At 33.3% G+C, this 25,143-nt stretch overlaps 13 protein-coding genes and 1 pseudogene across 14 annotated transcripts, besides 2 other annotated features; 8 read left to right on the top strand and 6 right to left on the bottom strand.

Moving 5' to 3' along the window:
• Positions 1-14,132: part of a mobile genetic element that runs on past the window's edge.
• On the top strand, positions 52-525 carry TVAGG3_0508290 (uncharacterized protein; the record flags this gene model as incomplete). The annotated part of the gene is made up of 1 exon (XM_051236837.1): positions 52-525. The coding sequence occupies one exon, from the start codon at positions 52-54 to the stop codon at positions 523-525; it is 474 nt and encodes a 157-aa protein (XP_051094661.1).
• Positions 630-1,376, bottom strand: TVAGG3_0508300 (KilA, N-terminal/APSES-type HTH, DNA-binding family; the record flags this gene model as incomplete). Its single annotated transcript, XM_051236838.1, has 1 exon — positions 630-1,376. One exon carries the CDS (start codon positions 1,374-1,376, stop codon positions 630-632), a length of 747 nt encoding a protein of 248 aa, XP_051094662.1.
• Positions 1,598-1,972, top strand: TVAGG3_0508310 (uncharacterized protein; the record flags this gene model as incomplete). Its single annotated transcript, XM_051236839.1, has 1 exon — positions 1,598-1,972. The coding sequence occupies one exon, from the start codon at positions 1,598-1,600 to the stop codon at positions 1,970-1,972; it is 375 nt and encodes a 124-aa protein (XP_051094663.1).
• Positions 2,685-3,466, top strand: TVAGG3_0508320 (organellar and viral DNA polymerase type B; the record flags this gene model as incomplete). The annotated part of the gene is made up of 1 exon (XM_051236840.1): positions 2,685-3,466. A coding segment is annotated over one exon (782 nt), but the record flags the coding sequence as incomplete, so codon positions are not given.
• On the bottom strand, positions 4,305-4,855 carry TVAGG3_0508330 (annotated as a pseudogene). Its single transcript has one exon. A coding segment is annotated over exon 1 (551 nt).
• Positions 5,641-6,400, bottom strand: TVAGG3_0508340 (keratin-associated protein family; the record flags this gene model as incomplete). Its single annotated transcript, XM_051236841.1, has 1 exon — positions 5,641-6,400. A coding segment is annotated over one exon (760 nt), but the record flags the coding sequence as incomplete, so codon positions are not given.
• TVAGG3_0508350 (uncharacterized protein) lies at positions 7,651-8,715 on the bottom strand (the record flags this gene model as incomplete). Its single annotated transcript, XM_051236842.1, has 1 exon — positions 7,651-8,715. A coding segment is annotated over one exon (1,065 nt), but the record flags the coding sequence as incomplete, so codon positions are not given.
• TVAGG3_0508360 (uncharacterized protein) lies at positions 8,934-9,710 on the top strand (the record flags this gene model as incomplete). Its single annotated transcript, XM_051236843.1, has 1 exon — positions 8,934-9,710. One exon carries the CDS (start codon positions 8,934-8,936, stop codon positions 9,708-9,710), a length of 777 nt encoding a protein of 258 aa, XP_051094667.1.
• TVAGG3_0508370 (protein of unknown function, DUF4106 family) lies at positions 10,973-11,728 on the bottom strand (the record flags this gene model as incomplete). The annotated part of the gene is made up of 1 exon (XM_051236844.1): positions 10,973-11,728. One exon carries the CDS (start codon positions 11,726-11,728, stop codon positions 10,973-10,975), a length of 756 nt encoding a protein of 251 aa, XP_051094668.1.
• On the top strand, positions 12,012-12,758 carry TVAGG3_0508380 (uncharacterized protein; the record flags this gene model as incomplete). The annotated part of the gene is made up of 1 exon (XM_051236845.1): positions 12,012-12,758. A coding segment is annotated over one exon (747 nt), but the record flags the coding sequence as incomplete, so codon positions are not given.
• On the top strand, positions 13,047-13,472 carry TVAGG3_0508390 (protein of unknown function, DUF4107 family; the record flags this gene model as incomplete). The annotated part of the gene is made up of 1 exon (XM_051236846.1): positions 13,047-13,472. One exon carries the CDS (start codon positions 13,047-13,049, stop codon positions 13,470-13,472), a length of 426 nt encoding a protein of 141 aa, XP_051094670.1.
• Positions 13,625-13,951, top strand: TVAGG3_0508400 (uncharacterized protein; the record flags this gene model as incomplete). Its single annotated transcript, XM_051236847.1, has 1 exon — positions 13,625-13,951. The coding sequence occupies one exon, from the start codon at positions 13,625-13,627 to the stop codon at positions 13,949-13,951; it is 327 nt and encodes a 108-aa protein (XP_051094671.1).
• A 6,617-nt stretch (positions 14,133-20,749) lies between the features above and the next one.
• Positions 20,750-20,786: a mobile genetic element.
• Positions 20,787-20,850: 64 nt separating this feature from the next.
• TVAGG3_0508420 (glycosyl hydrolase) lies at positions 20,851-23,649 on the top strand (the record flags this gene model as incomplete). Its single annotated transcript, XM_001583376.1, has 1 exon — positions 20,871-23,627. The coding sequence occupies one exon, from the start codon at positions 20,871-20,873 to the stop codon at positions 23,625-23,627; it is 2,757 nt and encodes a 918-aa protein (XP_001583426.1).
• A 299-nt stretch (positions 23,650-23,948) lies between these two features.
• Positions 23,949-24,569, bottom strand: TVAGG3_0508430 (serine O-acetyltransferase protein; the record flags this gene model as incomplete). Its single annotated transcript, XM_001583377.1, has 1 exon — positions 23,964-24,569. The coding sequence occupies one exon, from the start codon at positions 24,567-24,569 to the stop codon at positions 23,964-23,966; it is 606 nt and encodes a 201-aa protein (XP_001583427.1).
• Between the last annotated feature and the right edge of the window lie 574 nt (positions 24,570-25,143).

The raw sequence follows: 25,143 nt of genomic DNA on the forward strand, positions 1-25,143 counted from the left end.
ATTAGATTTTTTTTAAGTTATTTTTCAAAATAATTTAATATTTTTATTTTAATGAAACACATGCAAGATTGCAAGTTCTTTTCATACAATGCTCTCGCTACTGCCATCAAGAATGAGTTCAATAATGCTTCAAACGTTAATGTTATCTTTAACAAGAAGTTTGTGAAAGAATCTAAGTTTGGTCAGTATGTCAGACCATTAGCTATCGTCATTGACCGCAAACGTTATACTTCACAAGAGTTAGCAGTAGTTTTGAAACAAAAGGGTTTCTTCGTGAATGTCAAAGATACACACTATACTGTCATAAAGAACTCTAACGTTGACTTCTTCAGTATTGCTATGAATCTTTCCGAACAGAAAGAATATAAGAAGGGTGAAACAAATGTGAAATATTATCCTTCATCTCTGAAGACAATAACGAACAAAGATGTTATACAAAAGTTCTTACCAAAGGTTGAAGAAGCTTCAATTGACATTGACGAAGGAAGTGAAATGGTTGAAGAAATTGACCCTGAAGCTATTTAACCAAAAATATATTTTTGGTGAAGAGGTGAGATATCACCTGTTTTTTCACCTCATTCTCTCTTCGTTAATGTTGTCGTGACTTCTTCGTTAATGTTGTCGTGACTTCATTCTTCCTCTTTGAAGTTATCGAAATATTCTGTTATTTTTTCCTTCAGTAATGTTAAGTCTTCTTTGAATGTAAGTATTGTGCAACCTTTGATGTCATAGTGTGTTTGAGGAAGAGTATTTTTGACAATTTCCTTTATTTGCTCATTCGGTGTCATTGAAATCGGTAAGTTTTCACGATAGAACCAGTTTCTGTCAGATTTGTAAATCTTAGCAAGGTCATAAAAGCTTTTGTTGTTTCTTCTGACTAAATGCAACATAACCATATCTCTATCTTCTTCTTTCTCCAACTCTTCAGTATATATCATATACTTATAACTCTTTTCCTTTCCTTTTGGTACTGAACGTGGTATTCTTTTCTGTATGCTTTTGTCTTTGGATTCAATGACTTCATCTTTTGCTTGAAGTTTCTTTTCCATCTCTCCACGTTCTTGTCTGTGAATTTCGTCAAGAAGTTTACAAACATACCAAGCATAACGTGGTGAAGCCCACATTGCTACAACATTTACTAAAAGTCTATGAACATAATATCCTCTCAAACCGTTTGGCAATTTTTCACGATTTTCATAGAGTTTTGGCGACTGGGATTTTTTACCTACTCGCTGTTCTTCACTGTTTTCAGAAAAAAGTACGTCTCGCTGTGCTTCACTTAATAGTTCTATGGTGCTTTGGTTCCTAAACCAGTCTTTAGGAAGCTTAGTATCTGGAGCAAAACAAGCCGTCAAAATACTTTGCATTTGGTACATGTCGTCTTTGACAGAACGAATGAGTCTCAATTGTTTGTTATATTGTATGTACTCGTATTCTTCATTTATGACTTCATGAACGATAGCAGTTGTTGTGTTCTCTAATGTTGACATATCTGTCCTTACATACAGGATAAAAAAATAAATAAAAATAAAATTAGCGTTATTTTTTCTGAGATAAACACTATTTCTTCACAACATTAAATTTTATCCTGTATGAAATGACTTTAAAAAGATTATTGACTGACTTCGAATACTATCTCATTGACGCACTGACAGACCCTCAAAACTGTGTTGAAAGTTCTTTAAGCTTTAAGATTGAAGGTACGACGCATTTTGTCTTCACTTACGTATTGAAAGAATATGACCGTTATCATAACGAAGTGAATCAAACACTAATAAAATTTGTAGATAAAAAATTGGTTAACAATGAATATTTTAAACGTGAAGACCCAAACACTGCTGGAGATGATGAAGAATACAGACAAGTTATTGAAAAAAATAACGCAAGATTAGATGCAATAGAAAAGAAGTTTAATGAATGTCTTACAAACACGTATGAATATCTTATGCAGTGGGAAGCCAGATGGAAATAAATTTACGTCAAATATGCAATTTATAAAATCTTATGTCGACAGGCTACGTAGCACAGTGGTCTAAGGTGGTGTTATGGAGGGGTCAGGTCTGTGGTTCGAACCGCGACAGCGCCGTATTTTCTTATTTTCTTTATTTGTCTTGTTTGTCGTGAATAAAAAGTGTCATAAAAGTGCTCTATCTTCCACGGGAATAAATAAAAAATTTACTTTATTTCTTCTTTATTTCTTTGTTCCCGTGGAAGAAGGGTTTTGCTGTTTTTTCTCAGCCGAAATCAATGATTTTTTCATTTTTGGAATCCTTAGCGAATGAGGAATCTTTTCTCTCGTGGAAGCTTTGACCTAAAATATAATTTAGGTGAAGAGGTGAGATGTCACCTGTTTTCTCACCTTTTTTTCACCCTCGTGACTTTGTCATAACTTCTTCGTAAATGCTTTGTCATAACTTCTTCGTAAATGCTTTGTCATAACTTCTTCGTAAATGCTTTGTCATAACTTCTTCGTAAATGCTTGTCAAATTTCTTCGTAAATGCTTTGTCATAACTTCTTCGTAAATGAGTGTAAATGACCAAAAATATATTATAGGTGAAGAGGTGAGATGTCACCTCTTTTTTCACCTAATTTCTCACCCTCATGAATTTTCATGAATTTCCTTAAGATAGAAAAATAACGTTAGTTTTATTTTTATTTATTTTTTTATTTTGTATGTAAAGATATGATTTCAACAATCGGCACAACAACAATTCAAGCCGCGAACGGCGGGACTCTGTCCACAACAACTTCACCAAACTCGTTAGTCATGAATCCAACATCTATGTTAGTAGAGATGAAAAGCTTCATTCCTTCTTCATATACTTTCGAAACAAAAATCCAGAAGATAAAGCAAGAACTTTTAACAAGTAATTTAGACTGTAGTGCGAAAGATGAAACAAATGAACAGTATCTTTATGAAATGCAGGACATTATTGACCATTTACCTAAACTACCTGAAATTCAGCATCAAAAACTAACTATTCCTGAATTCGATGAAATAGAAGTGAAACCAACTGACTCAGTAGAAATAAAGAAGTTCATTCGAAAGGTAAACTATGAGTTTCTAGGATTTCATTGCAACCATAAGGTTATGGACAAAGATTGCGACATGGTATATAAGAATGTTTCTGACATATATAAATCCGGGGAGTTTAAGACCTACGATAACTTTGTTTCGTTAGTTGCTGAATGTGTATGGCAGATAAGAGATAAAGATAGAAGAGGTAAAATATGGAACGAACAGATAAGACCAACTGCTTTTGAGTTAAAGAAAACCATTGACGCCTTAGTTGTTTTAGCAGGTAAGGTTTCAGAATATAACGCAAAAATGAATCCGCAATGTTCTAAATGTAAAGCAGCAATTAGGAAATATAACTACTCCGTCAAAGAGATAGAAAGAATGCGAAACGACTATGCAGACTTAAAGAAAGAAGCAGAAAAGCCAGCAGAAAATAAAATGGACATGTTAGCATTTCTGAACAAAAACTATCCAACTGCTGACGATTTCCTTCTATCTGACGTCAAGAAGAAATATAAAGAAACTTTCGGCATTGTTAAAACTTTTGACATACTGACAGAAGAAATAGAAGCTACGAAATTGTTTAGGATTTCAAATATACATCGTACAATTCATGTAAAACGCTTGTGAAAAACTGGGGTGAGAAAACAGGTGAGAAAACGGGTGACATCTCACCTCTTCACCTATAATATATTTTTGCTTTAATTAAATGCTTTCCGGAAACGTCGATGAAAATCATATGGACAAATTATATGAAAAAATTAATAATGATTACCCCTCATTAACCAGGGAAATGACGGATTCTATAGTTCGTAAATTCGATGAAATACAGGATATGTGGTTCGACAGATTCGACATGAACGATAAGGAAAAGAGAAAGAACGATAACAATTTACTTACTAAAAGAATCCTAAAATCTAAAATAGGTGAAGCTTCAACATTTAACACAGTACATAACTTTTACACCGCTGTTTATATTTTCAATAATTTATTTAACGATGAACGAGAAAGAAAAAGTATGTTTAACGGAAGAAATGAATATGATTTTATCCTTTGTGCTGTTCGGGATGTTGACATGAAACTAAAGAAAATATTCTTATTACAAGATGACACGGTTGAAGATGAAGTCAATGAGTTTTTAAATCGTGATTTAAATGAAATTGATGAAGTTATGACCGAATGTTATAAAAAGTTCAAGAGGTGAAAAAAGAGGTGAGAAAACAGGTGAATCTCACCTCTTCACCTAAATTATATTTTTGTCTGATTTACATCCAACGAAAAAGTTTAGAAGAATTTTCTTATTCTTTCTGGCATGTTTTTATCTTTCCAGTACTCCCGCTCTAATGGTCCCAGATGAGTTGGTTTAGATTCTCTCAAGTTCTTAGATGGTATAACATCTTCAACGCCTCCTTCATATCTTACTTTATAAGTGTCATCGTTTGTGTTATAGTCAAGTATTTCAATAACCACTCCTCGCTTTGCTTCGTCAATGGTTTCAGCAAGTTTGCCATTACTACTTTCGACTAATTTATGTCGAGGGTAAAATGCTATGGAGTCGTCAGCAGCTTTTATAAGATATCCATTACCTTGCGTAGAGTCTACGATATAATAATTTCGACTTAACCTTAAACGTTTCTTTGTCAATGGTTTGTCGTCAAGAACTACACGAACTTTTGTACCAGGAATGAGGTAAATTGTGTTGAATTTCTGATATTTTGTGTTTGGCTTCGTTTCTTTTGTATATACTTTTCTTCTTGTTGTTGTGTCATTGAATTTGGTGTATGTCCTGTTGTAGAATGTGTTGAGGAATTATATACTTCGAGAAAATGTTTCATTGTTTCTTCGGTAAAGTCTCGCTCTTGATTTAAATCTCTGAGAGTCCTTATGAAGCGGTTAATGATACCGAGTATGTTATGGTTATGGTCTTCAGTAGTGTAGTGAGTTATGTTATGCTTAATGAGAAATTCTGTGATTTCGTTGCTGAGGTATGCACCGTCTTGGTCTGATGTTAAAATACTTGGGCTATGTTCTGCTACAAACTTTTGTAAAACTCTTAACACTTCATGAGTTCCTTTATTTCTCATTATATACGCATATGCTTTACGAGTGTTAACATTTATGAAGATGAGGAATGGTTTATGTCCTCCTTTTCTGCTTTGAATGAGAGTGTCAAATTGGTATGCGTCAGGAGTGTTGGAGTAAATTGGTAAAAAGTAGTCGTAAGGATTTATTTTTGTTTGATGTACAACATTTTTGTCAAAGAACCTTTTCACTTCAGCTCTGTTAGTAAATCCCAACTCTTTGCAGCTTCATTGAACTTCTTAAATGACCTCCATGGATGTTGTTCGAATACTTCTTTCAAGCTCATTTATGTAAAGTTAAAGATTTTAACCAACTCGTATCCAAGCGTGCATTGTTATATAAGGAGGCATATAATCTTTTCCATTACCTGCTGGGTCTGTAATACCAGCTACAACATGTGTATGATTTCCTGCAGTTCCACAGAAAATACCTGTGCTAACATCTTTGGGGTCAGTTGTGATATCATATCTGTTCATTCCCTGTCTATTCGAACCCGCTGCAAGATTTATATAACCTCTTTTTGTTATTGAATGTGAATGGTTTCCTTCCACAGATGTTCTTCCACTGAACCTATGCATATGTGAAGGAAGGTTTTCAATACCTATTTTCTTTGAACCTCCCATCTTCATTGACTGCGTATTAGTGTAGAATGGAAAACTGTCAACTATTTCATACCATCTACCACCAAATAAAGTGTTTGGATTTATTGGATTCATAGACGTATAAACAGCTCCTATAGGATATATTAAATCATATATGCTCATAACTCTATAAACATATTCTAAAGAACTTATGTCATTAAATACCATTTGGAATGTATCTCCCGGATGAAATGTTGCATTTGTTCCACTTTTATAATGTAATGTTAGTTCAATAGAATTATCCAAGAAAAATTCAAAAGTATCTGGTTGAAGACCTCTAACAAATTCAAATGGAGTTGCTGGTTCACCATTTATAATTTCTGTTGTAAATGTCATTGTATCTGGTTTCGAAAATTTCTTTGTTAGTTCTGCATCCACATAAGTTTTATCTGCTTTCTTATCTAACATTGCTGGTAGTTCATATGCTTCAAAGTTTCTGGCATGATCTTCGGTATTCCTGCAACTCTTATCTAAATTGTTAAGAGTATCTTTTACGCTTGTACTTGGATTCTCTAATGGTGCACTTGAACCAAGGTCAAAGTTCAATATTATGTCGTCTGCTCTAACAGTAGTGAAGGATTTATGTGTATGGTTCTTGTCTGCTTTCTTGTCATATAAATCTTGAGCAGTGAATTTAATATTATGTTCATCCTTCATGACATAAACATCTTTACATCTAATGTTTCTCATCGTCGTTATGTCGTCATCCGATGTTAAACCTTGTGGAAAGTTAGGAGGTTTACAATATAATGCATCCCCACCAGTTTCTTCAACCGTTCCTTCAATACTTTCTATAGCAACAGTTGTGAAGGATTTATGTGTATGGTTCTTGTCTGCTTTCTTATCTAACATTGCTGGTAGTTCATGTGCTTCAAAGTTTCTGGCATGACTTTCAATGTTCCTGCAACTGTTATCTAAACTGTTAAGAGTATCTTTTACGCTTGTACTTGGATTTTCTAATGGTGCACTTGAACCAAGGTCAAAGTTCAATATTATGTCGTCTGCTCTAACAGTAGTGAAGGATTTATGTGTATGGTTCTTGTCAGCTTTACTGTCTAAAGAAGTTTGAAGTTCATTTATATCGGAGATGTTGTGTTTATGAGATTTCAAAACTTTGTTCGTTGCGTCAAGTTCAACTTTGTCAGCTTTACTTTTAATAGCATCTTCAAACGTTATTTTTGCCTTAACTCTTAACATAAATCTTGGTTCAACTAATACACCATTAACAGAGAAAGTAGAGGCATAAATTTCATCGTTATAACTAAATGCTTCTGGTGCTTTACCTGTGTCATACTGTACAGTACAGCTTATGTCATAACCTTTAGCACGAATGTATTTATATCTTCTTTCATTAACATTTTTTTCTTCGCTTCATCACTTCGTGTTAAATATCCATGGTAGTCCGTTATAATCTGTTCGTCTGAAGTTATATAATGAACGTGGTTTTTATCTGCTTTTTCGGCTAATTTCTCATTAACATCATTCACTTCTAATTCAACTCTTCCGCCAGAACTCTTATTATCATTAATCTTTTTCATTAATTCGGTAATTACGTCATAAAGACTATATTCTGTTTTCGGTTTTGTAAATAATGAGTCAAAATTTCTTTTCATCATTACATCGCTGACATTAATGATATCACCAATTCCTTTTTCATTTATTCTCTTCATTAATTCTGCAATAATGACGAATATATAATCTGTTAATTTATTCTCTTCATCGAGGGTTATAGAATGTTTTGAAATTGAATCATTAACTCCTCTAAATAAATCAATAACTTCAGGATACACGTTTTTAATGTCTTGAATAACCCGACCAGTATCCTCGCCACTATGTGGCTCTGAGCCCGTTGGGCTCTGTTGTTCATGTTCTTCGTTCCCGTCGTTACGTGGTTTTATATCTCTAACCATCATCAACGCAGCCATAACCGGAGGGTTTGTTGCTACCTGTTCGAAAATCCGTCCGTTATGTATGGTATATCTAAATAATTTCTTTGTGTTTGTTAAAACATTTGAAACAAGTCTTTTAAAACCATCTACAAAATTTCCTGTTTCACCTAATGTTCTTGCAGCATTTACAAGCTCACCCATTCCCGCTTTTGACCCCAAAAACGTCCATATTGCATTTATTTCACTCTGTATAGTTGTCCATTCAGCGAAACTAACACCCGCATTCGCTAAGCTGAAAATGAAATTCAGTGGATCGAACTTAATTCCACCTTCTTTTTCAATTTCAACGAACTCACTAACATGAGATTTTAAATATTCTTTCGTTAAAATTGTTTTCCCCGATGTTATGTCATTAACGAAACTATCACCGTCAAAAGTTAACGAATTCAATTTCGTCGTTGATGCTTTTATTTCATACACCGCTTTATCGATAGTTTTTGGCTCACCTTCTTTAGAAGCATATGAAACATTAATGAATGAATTATATGTATTCGTGAATGAGTTAAAATCAATGATTTTCATTAATGACGCCTTTAATGATTCATTAACTGTTGAATCCCTTAAAACAATTAATGAACTGTCATGGGCTTCGCCCTGGTCGCTTCGGTCTGAAAGACCTTCAGGACTCAAAGAGTCCGTTTGCGACTTTATGAAAGGTACACTGCAAACCGTCGAGTTTGGATCAAATGCTGTAGTTGGTGCAGGAATATTAATGATATAAGTCATTAAATCATTAAGTGACGTAAATAATGTTGTCGTTTTTGATTTAATTTCTTTAGCATCTGTTATATATGGTAATTTTATTTCTGTAGTTTCTGAATTAAAGATATTCGCTAAAATGTTTTGTAAACTGTTTTGAACAGCTGTGTAAACCGTTGAATCCGGAACTCTTACGATTTCACCATCCTTAATAAAAGGCATTGTACATGACGTAGTGCTTGGGTCAAATCTTTCGGGATTATAATTCAACATATATTCTAACGCTTCATATACAGACCTATAAACAGTTGTGTCGTTCTTCATGACAACTTCACCATTTACAATGAATGGCATTGTACATGGAGTTAAAATAGGGTCAAACTTTTCATAGTCCTTCCATGTTATGTATTTCTCGGTATTTCCATCAGAAATAACAATATATTTGTCAGTAAGTGTGAGAGAGTATTGACCAAAATATAAACGTTTAGCTCTGTCAGCTTCATACGCATATGCAGCAATACTCATATTTTAATGAGAATAAAATGTTGTTCTATTTGCAAAGTACAGACCCAAACGAATACGGGACAGTAAAGCTACAAACAAACTTAGGTCTTCAGAATGAAGCACTTGCTTTCAGAGTTGTTGACTTCAATACTATCGCTTCATTCGTTATAACAGATGAAACAGATTTCATGGAGCTTGAAATAGATGGAAAGAAGCACGAAATAAGATTTCACAATAATGTAGAATATAAGATGGAAACATTAGCTGGAGTGTTAAATGCGCTCATAAATACTACAATAAACAAGGAGAACGAAGAAAACTTAATGAATGTTAAACTTATTGCAGGAGTTTTGAAGTTCAGTTATGCGAAGGAGTTTAAGATAACACGAATGAGTCATAGAGTTCAACTTCTTTTGGGAGCATACCATATGACATGTCCTTTGAAAAGTGTTGACAAAACGATTGAGATGAAATCTGTTCCATACGTATGTTATGGTAATTGTTTATACGTTGAGTCAAAAATAGCTAATGTCACAGGCATTTCAGGAGTTAATAGTAAAGGTTCAGTAGAATATAAATCCTTCTGTTATGCAGTCAATTCAATGTTCATTCCAAACGTTCCTGTCATAGTAACTCATTTAGGTAAATGGGTTCGCATTAGTCCTCATAATTTGAAAGACATGCAATTCAGACTTGTTGACTTTCAAGGAGAGCCTGTAGAACTGAAGGCACCAGTGCGAATGACTGTTGAAGTTGACTTTTTAGAAAATATTAAATGCAACAGCTTACAAGAGAACTCAGAGCTAAAAATATAAAGTATGAATGTTATGTATTAGGTCATGAACTTTGGTTATTGCTGTTTGATGAAACAAATGAATTAGTTATGTCAGTCAAGAGAACAGAAAAAGGCGTCAAAGGCGCCGAGCGCAAAGCGCTATATTGTGTTAGTGAAAACTGCACCAAGTCAATAAGATTAGGTTTGCATTATGAAGATGAGTTCGATACTGTTGAAGAAGTTTTGGATAGATATTACAAATTGCTTTAATTTACTAAAACATATTTCAAACAAAGCTTATATTCTGTTGAAAGTTTTGTATACTCGTTCGAATATTTATACTTAAACTCAACTCCTGTAGTTCCTGGTATTTCAATGATGCGGATGTTACCTATTTTCATGAATATTGGTGTTTGACCACAGCATTCGATTTCAGGGTCGAGATAGTCAATGACACATTGTTTCCTGTTATTCGTGATATAACATTTTCAAGGTCCTCCTTTGTTAGAATTATTTGGTTCTTGCTTATAAGATTTATCAAAAGCTTCTTATCGTCTTTGAGTAAAATTGTTTGGTATAACTGAAGAAGGTAATGGTCTACGTTATCTGAAGGATTTGTTTGAACATTTGTGTAAGGGTTGTCGTTGGCTTCTCTTGAAAGAATTTGGTCCAGTGGTGGATACTCTAACTTAACATCTGATGTAGCGTTAGCGTTTGAAGCTGAGTTTAAATTCACGGATTTCAGTTCTGGTTCTTTTTCTTTCAAACACTCTGAACTATAGTTCTTTATGACAATATTGTTTGTCGTTCGTGAGTCAACATTTGATGTTGGTTCAATTGGAACATTAACGGCACCAGCTAAGATGGATTTGCTTCTCATTTCATATAGAATAAAAACCTTTTATATGTATGAAATGAACAATATACTCGACAAGGGTTTGAATGTAAAGCTAACGAATGAAAATATTGTTGAATTCACTGAGACAGGAGCTGTGTATAAAGATGTAGAACTACTGAACAAAAGAGCAAAGGGAAGAAGCAGGAACATGAACAAAGGGTGGAAGCCTATAAAAATTTATGTCAATGATGGCTCAGGAGGTTCAAACATAAAGTATGCAGAAAGTTATAGAGTTTATGCTCTCAAAGGTGAAAAGCCTTCATTTAAGAACAGCTATTCTAACGCATATCCTCAAAAGCTAACGGATGGGAAGTGGATGATATGAATGACAGCAAAAATATTAACAGAAATGGCGACAGAGATGCATGGAATTTGTTTACCATCAGTCAATTGAAGGTTAAACTTTAAAACAATGTTGGTCGTTCCCATGGAATATTTTTGACTTTAATGGTATTAGTCATGATATGAATCTCAAGGTATGAACGAGGAGAGATGAGAGACTTATATGCTTCCCAAATTTCTTCAAAAGGTAATGTTATACCTGACTGTTTCCAAATGAGTTCAATATCATAACGTGAGAAACCTTGAAAGATAACGAAGTCAGTTATGAGACGTTTTATGTTTAAAGCTAAAAACCTCCATGTTTGCATAAGTATTGCTACAGTTAAGTGGTAATGTCTGACTTTAGTAATGATGTTAGCTAATGGTGAGTCAGGCTTTGACACTAAACCTTTTCCGGCGAAGTCGTCGCAAACGAGCAGAGTGTTTGAAGGATATTTTTTGAAGGGGTATTTTGAAAGTTTTGATAGAATGTAGTTTGTCAGTCGTTTCATATCGTAAACTCCTGAGTACTGACGTAAGTGGTGTTTGTCAATAATTCTTTCCATCTCTTCTGAAGTCTTTTGCATTCCTGACTGTATAAATTCAACGATGGCATAATATTTCCTCTTACGTCGAACGTAACGTTGAAGAAATTCAATGAGTTCACTGTCTGGAACTTTAACGACAGAGGCTTGAACTTTTGACATAAATGTTTTCGCTGTTGAGTCCATAGAGTCTGAAGTTGCTGATATAATGATTTGGTCATAATATGAGTCGTTTCCTAAACGCTCTGTTATGAGTATATGACGAATGAGGTTAAATGTCTTACCTGAACCCATCTTTCCACAATAGAAATAAACGCCATTTGAACAGAACTCATAGTCCTTACTGAAAGGAAGAATGAGAGAAGAGTTAAGTTTGTCTGTAGTTTCATTCATGTCTTCATCTACGTCATGTATTAAATGCTTCATTTTATCTCCATTAAAAATGCAAGTCAGAAATATTCAGAACATAGCACCGAGTCTAACTGACAAGAGTATAAAGATATACTATGAACACGTTATGATGAAACCTACCAAAATTCAAGAAAGTCAGTATACTTATGAATATCCAAGGCACTGGGTAGAGTATGTAGGAGGTGAGAAAGCTATTGAAATCAGACAGGTTCGAAGTATTCCAGCAGGAAGAACAATATTATTGAAGAACTTTAATGTTTTGAGGTATAATGATGAAACAAAGAAGCAAGATAGTTTTCCCATTGCTGTGTATGTGAACCTAGACACAGGAGATGACATGAAAGTTTTTAACACAAAGCTTCAAACGGTAGTGAGAGAACAACTGACTGCGGAAGGACATCCATTACCTTCAGAAGTTAGCATAGCATATAATTTTGAAACAAACTCAATAGATTTTAAAGTCGTCTCTGCAAAGAAGTCAGGTTTTACATTTAATGAAGCAGATGTATATTCGAATGAAAACTTCAAAGCTATTGCATGGTTAGATAATGACGATTGCTTTAAGAAAATATTTAAATTCAGTGACTCAACGATGTCAATAGATGACCTTCGTGGAATGTTACCATCGACGTTTACAGTTGAAGGTTCAGCAGGATTGCTTACAAGATTGTCAATTGGTGGTATTTGGTCTCGTGAGAACATTGTTATAAAATCCAGTATAAGTGAATTTGCTGAAGAATCTATATTATGTCTTTCAAACTATATGTATTCGCCGCCGAAGCATTATAGTATAACAAACTTTGTCAGTAAGTTTAACATAAGACTTGTCGAACCTTCTTCAATGAAAGATGTTGTGCTACCTAAAGACGGAAAGGATGGACTCATTATTGAAATGATTTTAATAGCATATTAAATGAGCTTGTTCTTGAAGGTCATTCATGATGAAATAACTGTTGTAGAAGATGTTAGCAATTGTTCAGACATTTTATTGAGAATAGATGATATAAGAAAGAAGTTTATGAATGAGAATGTTTATGTTTCATTGACTTTCTCCAGTAACGAGAACTTTTATGAGATAATATTGAAGAGAGATGATTTTAATATGGTGTAAATGGTAGCTTGGGCAGCTTTAGGCGCAATGGGAACAAAAGCATTAGCATTTGGAGCAAAAGCACTTGGAGCTTATGACGCAGTAAATAAAATGAGTGGAGGAAGGGTTTCGAAGACATTAGATGCAAATAAAGGGAAGATTGGAGGCTGGGTTGCAAAGAAGTTAAGATTAAATAAAATAGGGCTCATAAATAAAGCATCCAATTTGGTTGCGACTGAGTCAGAAAATGCTTTAGGAAAGGACGATGAGTTTGCAAAACACGCAAAAGACTTTAATGACCAGATGAAAGGTGAAACAATGCATTTAAATAGATTCGATGGAACTCTTCCTCCACCAGTAGTTCTTCCGTATGGTCCCTATGGAATGTATGGAAATCCTTACGAAAGACCATTTGACCCATTGACTGGTGGAAGTAACTGGTATCATTACGGTCGAAGAAGAAAGACAGTCAAGTTGGAGACAGATGTGAAGAAAGCAACTAAAAAGAAACCAAGGAAGAGAGTTATAAAGCAATGAATTCATGAGGTGAAAAAACAGGTGAAAAAAGAGGTGACATCTCACCACTTCACCTAAATTTAAATGGATGTTTTCATACGTGTGAGGGTGGTGATATCATTAATTTTTAAGTTTATTTTTATATTTTACTGAAAATTTTTATTTGGATGTAAATGACGAAAACTATTGAGATAACAAACTACAACGGTCATGAGTTCAAGAATTTGTTCTTCGTTCCTCGTGAAAATACATTCTATCAGATACGAGGGAGAAAGGGTAAAGTTAGTTTGAGCGTTTATGAAGGAATGAAGAATGGAAAGTTTATACAAGCATACGATACAAACGGTAAACGTGTTTCATTAGCTTTGTCAAAACTTACTAACATTTATTTTGACAGTGACTTTGACTCTGACGATTGGAGCGACAGCAGCGATACTGAAGAATATGAACTATTGTGTGAAGCACAGCAATGGGAAGAGTTGCAATACTTTTGTAAGTGAGAACGTTTATTTTTACAGTAGTAAGGTGAAGTGGTTGGCGGCTTTATAAATATTTAAGGTTAAGATAGTGTTGTCGTTTGTGTTGTAAAATATACGTTAACGGTTTTGTAAAGTGTCAAATTCACAAGTATTGCGTACGGAGGAACGCAGTGCCTCAGTACACGAGATATGTATACTAACTTCTTTTCCTTGGACTTGAAATGTAAGTCTCGGACGAAAGTAAGTCTGACTTGAAATGTAAGTCTCGGACGAAAGTAAGTCTGACTTGAAATGTAAGTCTGACTTGAAATGTAAGTCTCGGACGAAAGTAAGTCTGACTTGAAATGTAAGTCTCGGACGAAAGTAAGTCTGACTTGAAATGTAAGTCTGACTTGAAATGTAAGTCTCGGACGAAAGTAAGTCTGACTTGAAATGTAAGTCTGACTTGAAATGTTAGTCTCAGACGAAAGTAAGTCTGACTTGAAATGTAAGTCTCGGACGAAAGTAAGTCTGACTTGAAATGTAAGTCTCGGACGAAAGTAAGTCTGACTTGAAATGTAAGTCTGACTTGAAATGTTAGTCTCAGACGAAAGTAAGTCTGACTTGAAATGTTAGTCTCGGACGAAAGTAAGTCTGACTTGAAATGTAAGTCTGACTTGAAATGTAAGTCTCGGACGAAAGTAAGTCTGACTTGAAATGTAAGTCTGACTTGAAATGTAAGTCTCGGACGAAAGTAAGTCTGACTTGAAATGTAAGTCTCGGACGAAAGTAAGTCTGACTTGAAATGTAAGTCTGACTTGAAATGTTAGTCTCAGACGAAAGTAAGTCTGACTTGAAATGTTAGTCTCGGAAGAAAGTAAGTCTGACTTGAAATGTAAGTCTGACTTGAAATGTAAGTCTGACTTGAAATGTTAGTCTCGGACGAAAGTAAGTCTGACTTGAAATGTAAGTCTCGGACGAAAGTAAGTCTGACTTGAAATGTAAGTCTGACTTGAAATGTAAGTCTCGGACGAAAGTAAGTCTGACTTGAAATGTAAGTCTGACTTGAAATGTAAGTCTCGGACGAAAGTAAGTCTGACTTGAAATGTTAGTCTCGGACGAAAGTAAGTCTGACTTGAAATGTAAGTCTCGGACGAAAGTAAGTCTGACTTGAAATGTAAGTTTCGGACGAAAGTAAGTCTGACTTGAAATGTAAGTCTCGGACGAAAGTAAGTCTGACTTGAAATGTAAGTCTCGGACGAAAGTAAGTCTGACTTGAAATGTAAGTCTCGGACGAAAGTAAGTCTGACTTGAAATGTAAGTTTCGGACGAAAGTAATTCTGACTTGAAATGTAAGTCTGACTTGAAATGTTAGTCTCAGACGAAAGTAAGTCTGACTTGAAATGTAAGTCTCGGACGAAAGTAAGTCTGACTTGAAATGTAAGTCTGACTTGAAATGTAAGTCTGACTTGAAATGTAAGTCTCGGACGAAAGTAAGTCTGACTTGAAATGTAAGTCTCGGACGAAAGTAAGTCTGACTTGAAATGTAAGTCTGACTTGAAATGTAAGTCTCGGACGAAAGTAAGTCTGACTTGAAATGTAAGTCTCGGACGAAAGTAAGTCTGACTTGAAATGTAAGTCTCGGACGAAAGTAAGTCTGACTTGAAATGTAAGTCTGACTTGAAATGTTAGTCTCAGACGAAAGTAAGTCTGACTTGAAATGTAAGTCTCGGACGAAAGTAAGTCTGACTTGAAATGTAAGTCTGACTTGAAATGTAAGTCTGACTTGAAATGTAAGTCTCGGACGAAAGTAAGTCTGACTTGAAATGTAAGTCTGACTTGAAATGTAAGTCTCGGACGAAAGTAAGTCTGACTTGAAATGTAAGTCTCGGACGAAAGTAAGTCTGACTTGAAATGTAAGTCTGACTTGAAATGTAAGTCTCGGACGAAAGTAAGTCTGACTTGAAATGTAAGTCTGACTTGAAATGTAAGTCTCGGACGAAAGTAAGTCTGACTTGAAATGTTAGTCTCGGACGAAAGTAAGTCTGACTTGAAATGTAAGTCTCGGACGAAAGTAAGTCTGACTTGAAATGTAAGTCTCGGACGAAAGTAAGTCTGACTTGAAATGGAAGTCTGATTCTAAATGTAAGTTCTAGACTAAAGTAAGTCTGATTCTAAATATAAGTCTGATATTAAGATAAGTTTGTAACTAAAATTAAGTCTTATTCCAAAAGCAAATTTAATTGTATAATAAGTCTGGATCTAGAGTAAGCCTTAGTCTACAGCTATTCTGTGTCAAAAATAAGTCACGAACCATAGTAAGTTTCGGACTAGAGTATGTCTGTAATTCGAATCATTCATATTCTTCAATTATCCCGCCAAAAAAATTATCGTCTTTTTATCATACTATAGTTTTTATCAATCTCGTTCTACTAAAAAACCTTTATATTGGTGATTTCTTTGTTAAACCCGTATTTTTTCATGTGAATCTTATTGTATAAACTCTAAAAGTTCAATTTCCGGTCGAAAAAAACTTGAAAACAATTTGTATTCGACGAGTTAAAGAGCTCTATTTATTCTAAATTTTCCAAAAAAAATTAGATTTCGTTTTTTCGCTTCAAAAAATGTTGTTTTAAGTTTTAAAATTTGTAATTCAAAATTTTTTGGAAAGATTTACGATTTTTTAATACTGCGAATGAGTTTTATTTTACATACTCTATTGATAAATCATATTTTTGTCGAGATATAACTTTTTTTTAAAAAAATTATATGCAAAGAGTGTTATAGAATTCTAGAAGGTATAGTGCATAATTTGAAGTATACTATCAAATAAAGAAATTTTACAGTTTTTTAGTTTTATTTAGATGTACGTTATTTTAGATGGCTTCGTCGAAAACAAAGCATGTCTGTTAAGTTTATTCTTAACATGGTAAATAAAATGGCAACGAAGCCCAGTGTACTGCGTCTTATGCCGTAGTTTTTGTTATCTTCATACTCAAATACAACAAATACAAATAGATTTATTACGAAAAAACGTATAAAACAAATGATATATTTATTTCTAGACAAGTTGACGAACATGTAGCGCAACTGTATCGCTTTAGAGAACAGTTCTTCCAACACCTACTCATTCAGTGAAAGACTGATTCACATTGTTGCTGGTAAGTCTGATTGCTTCAGATAGAGAGCATGAATTGCTTCTTTATCATCTAATCCCCATCCCCCTTGTTCCCGATTGGATGACATGGACAATTCATCTTTCTCTAACGAAACAAAATGATACTTTTTTGGCGGCTTATTGACTCAGAAAAATTTGAGAGTTAACGAATAATTTTTGGCGCCAAAAATAATTTCTCTTAATTTATTAAATTTAATATACGCACATCCATAAGTTATGCTATTTTTTCTATTTATTTTGTTCTAAAATTCTAAATATTTTTTTTCATAACATAAAATATGATGTCTAGTCTCATTTACATAACAACATGCCTTAGAATAGGTTTTTTATTCTTTTTGGCACTTTAAATTAAGAATAAAAAGATAATTTAAATTGAATATTTGCGATTATTCTCACTAATGCTGCTTCCTCTTTTATTAGGTAGACAACAAAAAGTTAGCCTTGGACTCCCATATCAGATTTTTGATTGGTTGCGTATATAATGAGCTGGGATTGATAGACGAAAACCCAGTGAGAAAATTTTTGACGCCATTAGCAAAAAATGTTAAATGTTAACACTCAGTCCATTTGAATATGAAAAATAAAATTGACTTTGATTAAATGTTTTTATTTATCATGCAATTCTTCTTGCGACCAAAGATTTGAATAAAAGTTCAAAAAATAAGATAGCTTAAGGATACCCTTACGTGTCAGATTTTTTGCGCATACAAAGAAGTCATGCTAGACATGAGCTATAAACCTGAAATTTTAGCAACATATTTAAAACTTTTTAAACTACAATACACTTTAATATTCAAGAACAAAAATATTCTTTTTAGAAATTACATAATTATTTTATGTGAAATCTATATAAAAACATATTTTGCGAGCGTAACTTTTTTCTTTATAAGCACCTTATATGACTGATAAACTGTGAAGGCACATAATTGTTAATTCATAGAGTTGATATGTTTCCAAAATTGAGAGGAAATTTGAAAATTGAATACCCTTTCAATTCAATTTTCAAAAGATATCAGCTCCTTCAATAATTGAAGGACGATTTTGATCATTTGCTCTTAAAACAAGTATGCCATGGAGAAAAAAGTTACGCTCGCAAATCTGAAATATAACTATCATATAAAAAAATTAAATTTCTAATTTTTTACTCTATAGATATTATTGGCCACTTGTGTAATGCATAAAAGTTTATGTCATATGCATACATTTGGAAGTATGGGAGACGAGGGAAATTACTTCTATGAGGCACTAGGATTTTTAAAAATTTCTCTATCGGACTCACCATTCAATTTCTCGAAAATTAAAAAAAATCAATAATAGCTAAAATGTATTATGCATAACAAATTTTAATGTTACACGGTATTTTTTGAACTTCATGACATGAATTTTCTTTATATTATTTTTTTTTGGATTTTCTATGATTTATGCGATAGGCTGGAACAACATTGTAAGTGCAATGATATCATTTATAGAGAAATCTAAAACTTCAGCATTCAGAACTCGCAACCAACAAAAATATTCATTTGCTAAGTAAGTAAAGTTGATTAAGTTCGACACTTAGCTTTTATACGTAAAACCAAGTGTGTATTGTTATTTCTTGTTAAATTATTGAGAAAAAAATAAATTGTAAGAGAAACGATACTGATTATTGAAATAATATTGAGGGTAGCTGCAGATTTCTTCATTAACATGCCGGAAATTTGTTAATCTTGGTTTTCTATCATAAAATCTGTCGAAGAATCTAAAAACGGAGATATGAAATAGAGATCATGTAAATCTAGAGTATCCTGTCAGAAAATAGACTAAGCATGTAACCCTTTTTTGGTCATAAACACTTTTTACCACTTAGTCATACAGATGATCATTAAATTTAAACGAGCACTTTTTGTCAGAATTTATTCTTTTACAAAGACAGAAGATTTTAGTATTATTTAATATTAGTGCTGTAGCAAAATTCAAAAAAACGGTGAAAATTCAGTGAATTTGTGAATTCACATTTTTTTTCGACATTTTTCTTGATATATCCATGCACATTAAGAACACAGCTTTGATACGCTTAAAAAAGCATATTTCATATGAAATTGTTAAAGAAATAAACAATTTATATAAAAATTGCACTTATGGGCAGTTTAGATATATAATTTATATATAACATATATACAAATCCATAGACAAAGTGCAATAACTACAATGTTGTAGAAAATTACAGCAGAAATACTGACTTTTTGAAGGATAATAAGAATTCTTCTAAATGTTGTATTTTTTATAATTTGATTGATTTTTTTTACTATTTCATTAATCTTTTATGAATAATAATTATTTTTAATATATGTGCTATTAAAATTTCAAATTTTGACTAATATATCTAAGTTATCTGAACGAAACATTTAGAAAATATCATACTTACATTGAAATAGCAAGTAGAGCATATTAATAGCAAGTTTCTTGGCTTTATATCTATCATTTATTGTTGTTTGATCAAACAAAATTCACTCTATTATATGGTGTCAATTAATTAAAACAATTTTTAATAGTTATTTATTTAGTGCGAATAAGTGCAAACTCATAAATGAATAATTTAATAGTAGAAATGAATTATCTGATATAAATCTCACATTTTGTCCATCAGAAATACTTTAATTGCATACGCATAACTATTAGTAATACGTCTGGAGTGTCAATTAATAACAATCCCACAACAAGTAAAATTCAGATTTTTATTAAACTTATTTTTCCTAAAAGTTTTCTCAAATTATTATATATATACATATGTGGATAAAATAATAGTAATATTGTAAAAAATTAGATAATTTTTTTTATTTGAGAACCTCTCAAAAGTTCATTCAATTTATCAATTGTTTCAGTTTGATGTATATTCATTTCTGGAGCCTAAAACTTTAGCAATCATGACAATATCATATTCTCTTTCTAACTACGCAATGTAAGGGTATCCTTAAAAAATAATATACGGTAGTGTTTACTAATAGATGAATAGTATATAAATTCTATTAAAATGGATTTGATCCAAAAAATATAAAACCAAAAATAATTGTTATAATTTAAATGAAGAAGTAATTTAAAACGATTTTATTTATGATCAAATTTTATATATTTTTTTTGATCAAATCCATTTTAATAGAATTTATATACTATTCATCTATTAGTAAACACTACCGTATATTATTTTTTAAGCTATCTTATTTTTTGAACTTTTATTCAAATCTTTGGTCGCAAGAAGAATTGCATGATAAATAAAAACATTTAATCAAAGTCAATTTTATTTTTCATATTCAAATGGACTGAGTGTTAACATTTAACATTTTTTGCTAATTGTCGTCAAAAATTAGGCGTAAAGCAAAAATTGATATTTCATATGGTTTTATGATAGATAAGCATTATATTCCCACTCATTATATTCGTAAATTTTGAGGTTTATCCTTCGCTTTTAAGATCATTGAATTTGATTTTTATATAAAATAGTTATATATTAGAAAAGAATATGAGTTTATGTGATATTATTTTTCAGAAGATTTCATTCTATATGCCTATGAAAAGTACTCTCAAAACTAACTTTTTCCTAATTATAATTAAATCTAGAATATTGTATTATGCTTAGTATTATTTCATTTTTCTCATTCAATTTAGAATTTACAAATGTCAAAAAATTGAGAGCCGTCACTTTTGATGAATTTCTGTTTATTACAAAAATATAATTCTTAAGGATAATTAAATACGTTATGTCCATTAAAATCAATAATATAATAATCTAAAGTTTACGTGACCAAAATGTTTAGCTTTCTCTTCTTTTTATTCTCCTCCGTATTATGTGTTGACGAAGGAAAATACAGACAATGCGATCAATCTCCATTTTGCCACAGAAATCGCGAAACAGATAAGCAATTTTGGTCTATTATTGATAAAGAAATCGATTATAACAAAAACTATTTTCAATGTTTAATCCAAGATGATAGTGCTGACAAGCAACTTGTTCTTTTCGTGTATTTCTTACAGACAGGCATTCGTTTTAGAATTGAGCCTTCCGAAACCGAGCGATTTAAGCGCTATGATGCAGCGAGAGAGCCAAGCATTATCAACAAAACAGAGCTTAACATCACAAAACCATACTCACATTCCACAAATCACACTCATATCTTCCTTAATCAAGGAGATCAATCTATTACCATCTCAATCAAGCCATTTACAGCTACATTAACAACAACAAAGGGAAGAGTACTCGTTATCAATCCAGATGATACAGCAATTTTCGAGCATAACAGAGATAGAAACAAGAATCCAACATTATTCCATGCTGCCGACTTTGATGGAACAATTGATAAAATACCAAACGGTCCTACTTCTGTAGCCATGGATTTCCTCTTCCTTGGCGACAATGTACGCTTCCATGGCCTTCCAGAACATACATTAAATTTAACTCTTCCATTTACAACCCACAGACTACGTCGTCAGAACAAAATTACATTCAATCCTGTTACAGATCCCATTAGACTCTTCAACGTCGACATTAACCGTTACGAAATCGGAAATCCAATGGCTATGTACGGATCCATTCCATTCCTTCTTGCCAGGGACTCCAAAAAGACCACAGGCCTCTTCTGGTGCAATCCCAGTGAAACATGGATCGATACAAGTGAAGAAAGAACAGGATCTTTCGCAAGATTTTTATCTGAAGGCGGCTACATCGATTTCTTCGTATTTACAGGTGGCCATGCCAGTGAGATTCTCCAAAAGTACACGCAGCTCACCGGAAAACCACCTCTCCACCAAGGATTTGTTCTTGGATATCATCAATCTCGTTGGGGCTACAAATCCTCAAAAGACGTTCGAGAAGTATTGAACGGACTCGATACCAACATCATCCCCGTCGACGCCATGTGGTTAGACCTCGACCACTTAGACGATAAAATGTATTTCACTTACGACCCATACAAATTTGCAGATTTCGCAAAACTACAAGACGACTACGATAATCTCGAAAGGAAGTTTGTTGCTCTCTGCGATCCACACCTTAGAATCGACATGGGCTACTACATTTTCGAACAAGCATTCAACCAGCACTTCTTCGTAAAAACACGTCTTGATTCCGACTACGAAGGCGAGTGTTGGCCGGGCGACAGCAGCTGGGTTGACTTCACAAATCCGTGGGCGAGAGTTTGGTGGGAGACACTTTTTGAATTTGAGAACTACAAAGGATCAACACTTTCTCTTTACATCTGGAACGACATGAACGAGCCAGCAGTGTTCGATGTGCCAGACATGACTCTTCCCAAGGACGTCATCCACCACAAGAAGATAGAGAACAGAGAAGTACACAATGTTTACGGTCATTTGATGGCGTTGGCTACTTACGGCGGTTTGATGAAACGTGACTCAGATGAAGACGATAGACCATTTGTATTGACACGTTCTTTCTTTGCTGGTACACAGAAATACGCTGTTACATGGACAGGCGACAATGCTGCTGACTGGGCACATTTGAGAGCATCAATTCCTATGGTTCTTTCTTTAGGATTGAGTGGAATGCCGTTTTGCGGTGCTGATGTTGGCGGTTTCTTTGATTCTCCATCAGAAAACTTGTTGGCTAGATGGTTCCAGCTTGGCGCATGGTGCTATCCTTTCTTCAGAGAACACTCACACCATGAGAGCCAGGAGAGAGAACCATTCAAGATCAAGGGAGTTCACGGAGAATCAATAAGAAAATCAATCGCAGACAGATATCAAATGTTCCAATATTGGTACACTTTGGCACGCAAATCTAATAAGACAGGTGAACCATTGTCAAGACCTGTTTGGTGGGAATTCCCTAACGACAGGAGATTCGCTGATATCGAGACAATGTTCATGCTTGGACCTTCTTTCTTGGTCGCACCAATTTTGGAAGATAATGTTTACAACAGGACGATAGATTTGCCATTTGGTCGATGGTACAATTTCAACAGTCTTAAGGAATGCGAGCGCGACAACCACGAGAAGACATTCGTTGAGGCACCAATAACAGAAATCCCTGTTTTGATGAGAGGAGGATCAATTGTTCCATTGAAGAATTGGAAGAGAAGAACAACGTTTTTGATGAGACACGATCCAATTACATTAGTCATTGCTTTGGATCAGAATGGAGAAGCATCTGGAGAATTGTATGATGATGACCAACAGACAACAGCATTTGCAACCGGTGATTACATTCACGCGAAGTATTCTTTCACTAATCATATAATTGCTTCAAATGTGAGAGATTCAAAGATGGCAAGAGATGATTTCTTTGAGGAATACGATGTGAAAGTTGAGAGAATTAAAGTGTTGGGATTGAAGGCAAAGCCGAAATCTGTTAAAGCTCCAAATGGAAATCTTGATTTCGATTTTGAAAATGAAGTTTTGACAATTCACAGAGTTTTGCAGCCTGTTAAAAGAAATTGGCAAATTACTCTTGAAATGCCTCAAGATTCTTCATTTACTAAATCTTCCTCTTCTTCTTCGAACACTCAAAAACAACCAAAGTCAACTTCTGAAGAAAGATTAGATCTTTAATATTTTTTTTATTTGTATTTCAAAAGTAAAGAGAAAATATGTCTGTTTTCATTTAATTCAATTTTTAATATCATTTATGTTTTGGAATTCATCTTTTATAAAAAACAATAACTCCATATGACAATTTGACAGGATCAGACATGATTATAAATTAATTTATCATAGAAAATTCATAAGAAAAAGATAGAAAATAAATAAACCTAAAACATCAAAGTCATTTGAGTGGCACAGTTTTCCCCAATAACTGATATATATTATTAAGATGAAATGTGATTACAATTCTCAGAAAATAGTAAATGGTTTGATTGATTATTATGGTAGTGAATATTTTATTTTTTACTCATTTGAAACTTCTAATTTCTTTATAACTCTTGCAGGATTTCCTACTGCAACTGAATTTGCAGGAATATCTTTGACAACAACAGAACCTGCTCCGATAACTGAATTATCGCCAATTGAAACACCAGGACAAATAACAGAACTTCCTCCAATCCAAACATTGTTACCAATTTTTATTGGAAGGCCATATTCTTTTCCTTCTTTTCTCAATTTTGGATCAATAGGATGTGTTGCACTATAAAATGAAACATTTGGTGCAACTAAAACACCATCTCCGAATTCAACTTTGTTGACATCAAGAATGGTGCAATTGTAATTGTAATAACACTCTTTTCCAAATTTGATATTTGAGCCATAATCACAAAAGAAAGGAGGATTGATATAAACATCAGTGTCTTCCTTAAATAGAATCTTTAATAAGTTCCTTCGTTTATCAACTTCATCAACTTGTGTTTTATTGTATTCGTTACAAATCATTTTAGAAATTTCACGTTCGTTAACAAGTTCTGGATCTGAGTGATTATAAAACTTTCCTGCAAGCATCAATGGCTTCTGTGTTCCTCTCTTTACAGTACTAAATACCTTGCTTATTCCCGTAATCATGATAATGTTTGATTTTTCACTTCACTTGTGAAATGAAATTTCAAAGATAATCTGACCAAGCATCCATTGCTTATTTAGATTTTTTTGAATGCTAAATATAATATATTTACATAAATATACATATTGTCAAATTAATATTGATCCGAAATAACTATCTGTTTTCATGGCGATGTAGCCAAATATCCATTCAAACAAATTGAGATCTTAAGTTTTTTTTGAATAGATATTACTTTCAACTCTCTCATATAACAATATATCCATAGACTTGGAAAATATACCAATTCATAGTTGAATGATAAATGAAATGGAAAATTTGATGATGTGAGTGTAATTCAAGTTATCTATGCTAAAATTTATATTAAGCGAACCAATAATAATAGGCTTCTTAATTAGCACCAGCTATTTTTAAATCCAAGTTTAGCAGCATGAATGGCGGCTGCGTATCCACTTGGTCCTCCTCCAATGATCAAAAGGTCAGGATTTTGAATAAAAGAACGGTCCGCAGAATTCAATTTTTTTTTGACATAATTCAAAGAAACATTGTTCAATAAAATTACATAAGAGACTATCGAGA

This window comes from Trichomonas vaginalis, chromosome II, assembly GCF_026262505.1.
Source record: "Trichomonas vaginalis G3 chromosome II, whole genome shotgun sequence".
In the NCBI taxonomy this organism is placed as follows: Eukaryota; Parabasalia; order Trichomonadida; family Trichomonadidae; genus Trichomonas; species Trichomonas vaginalis.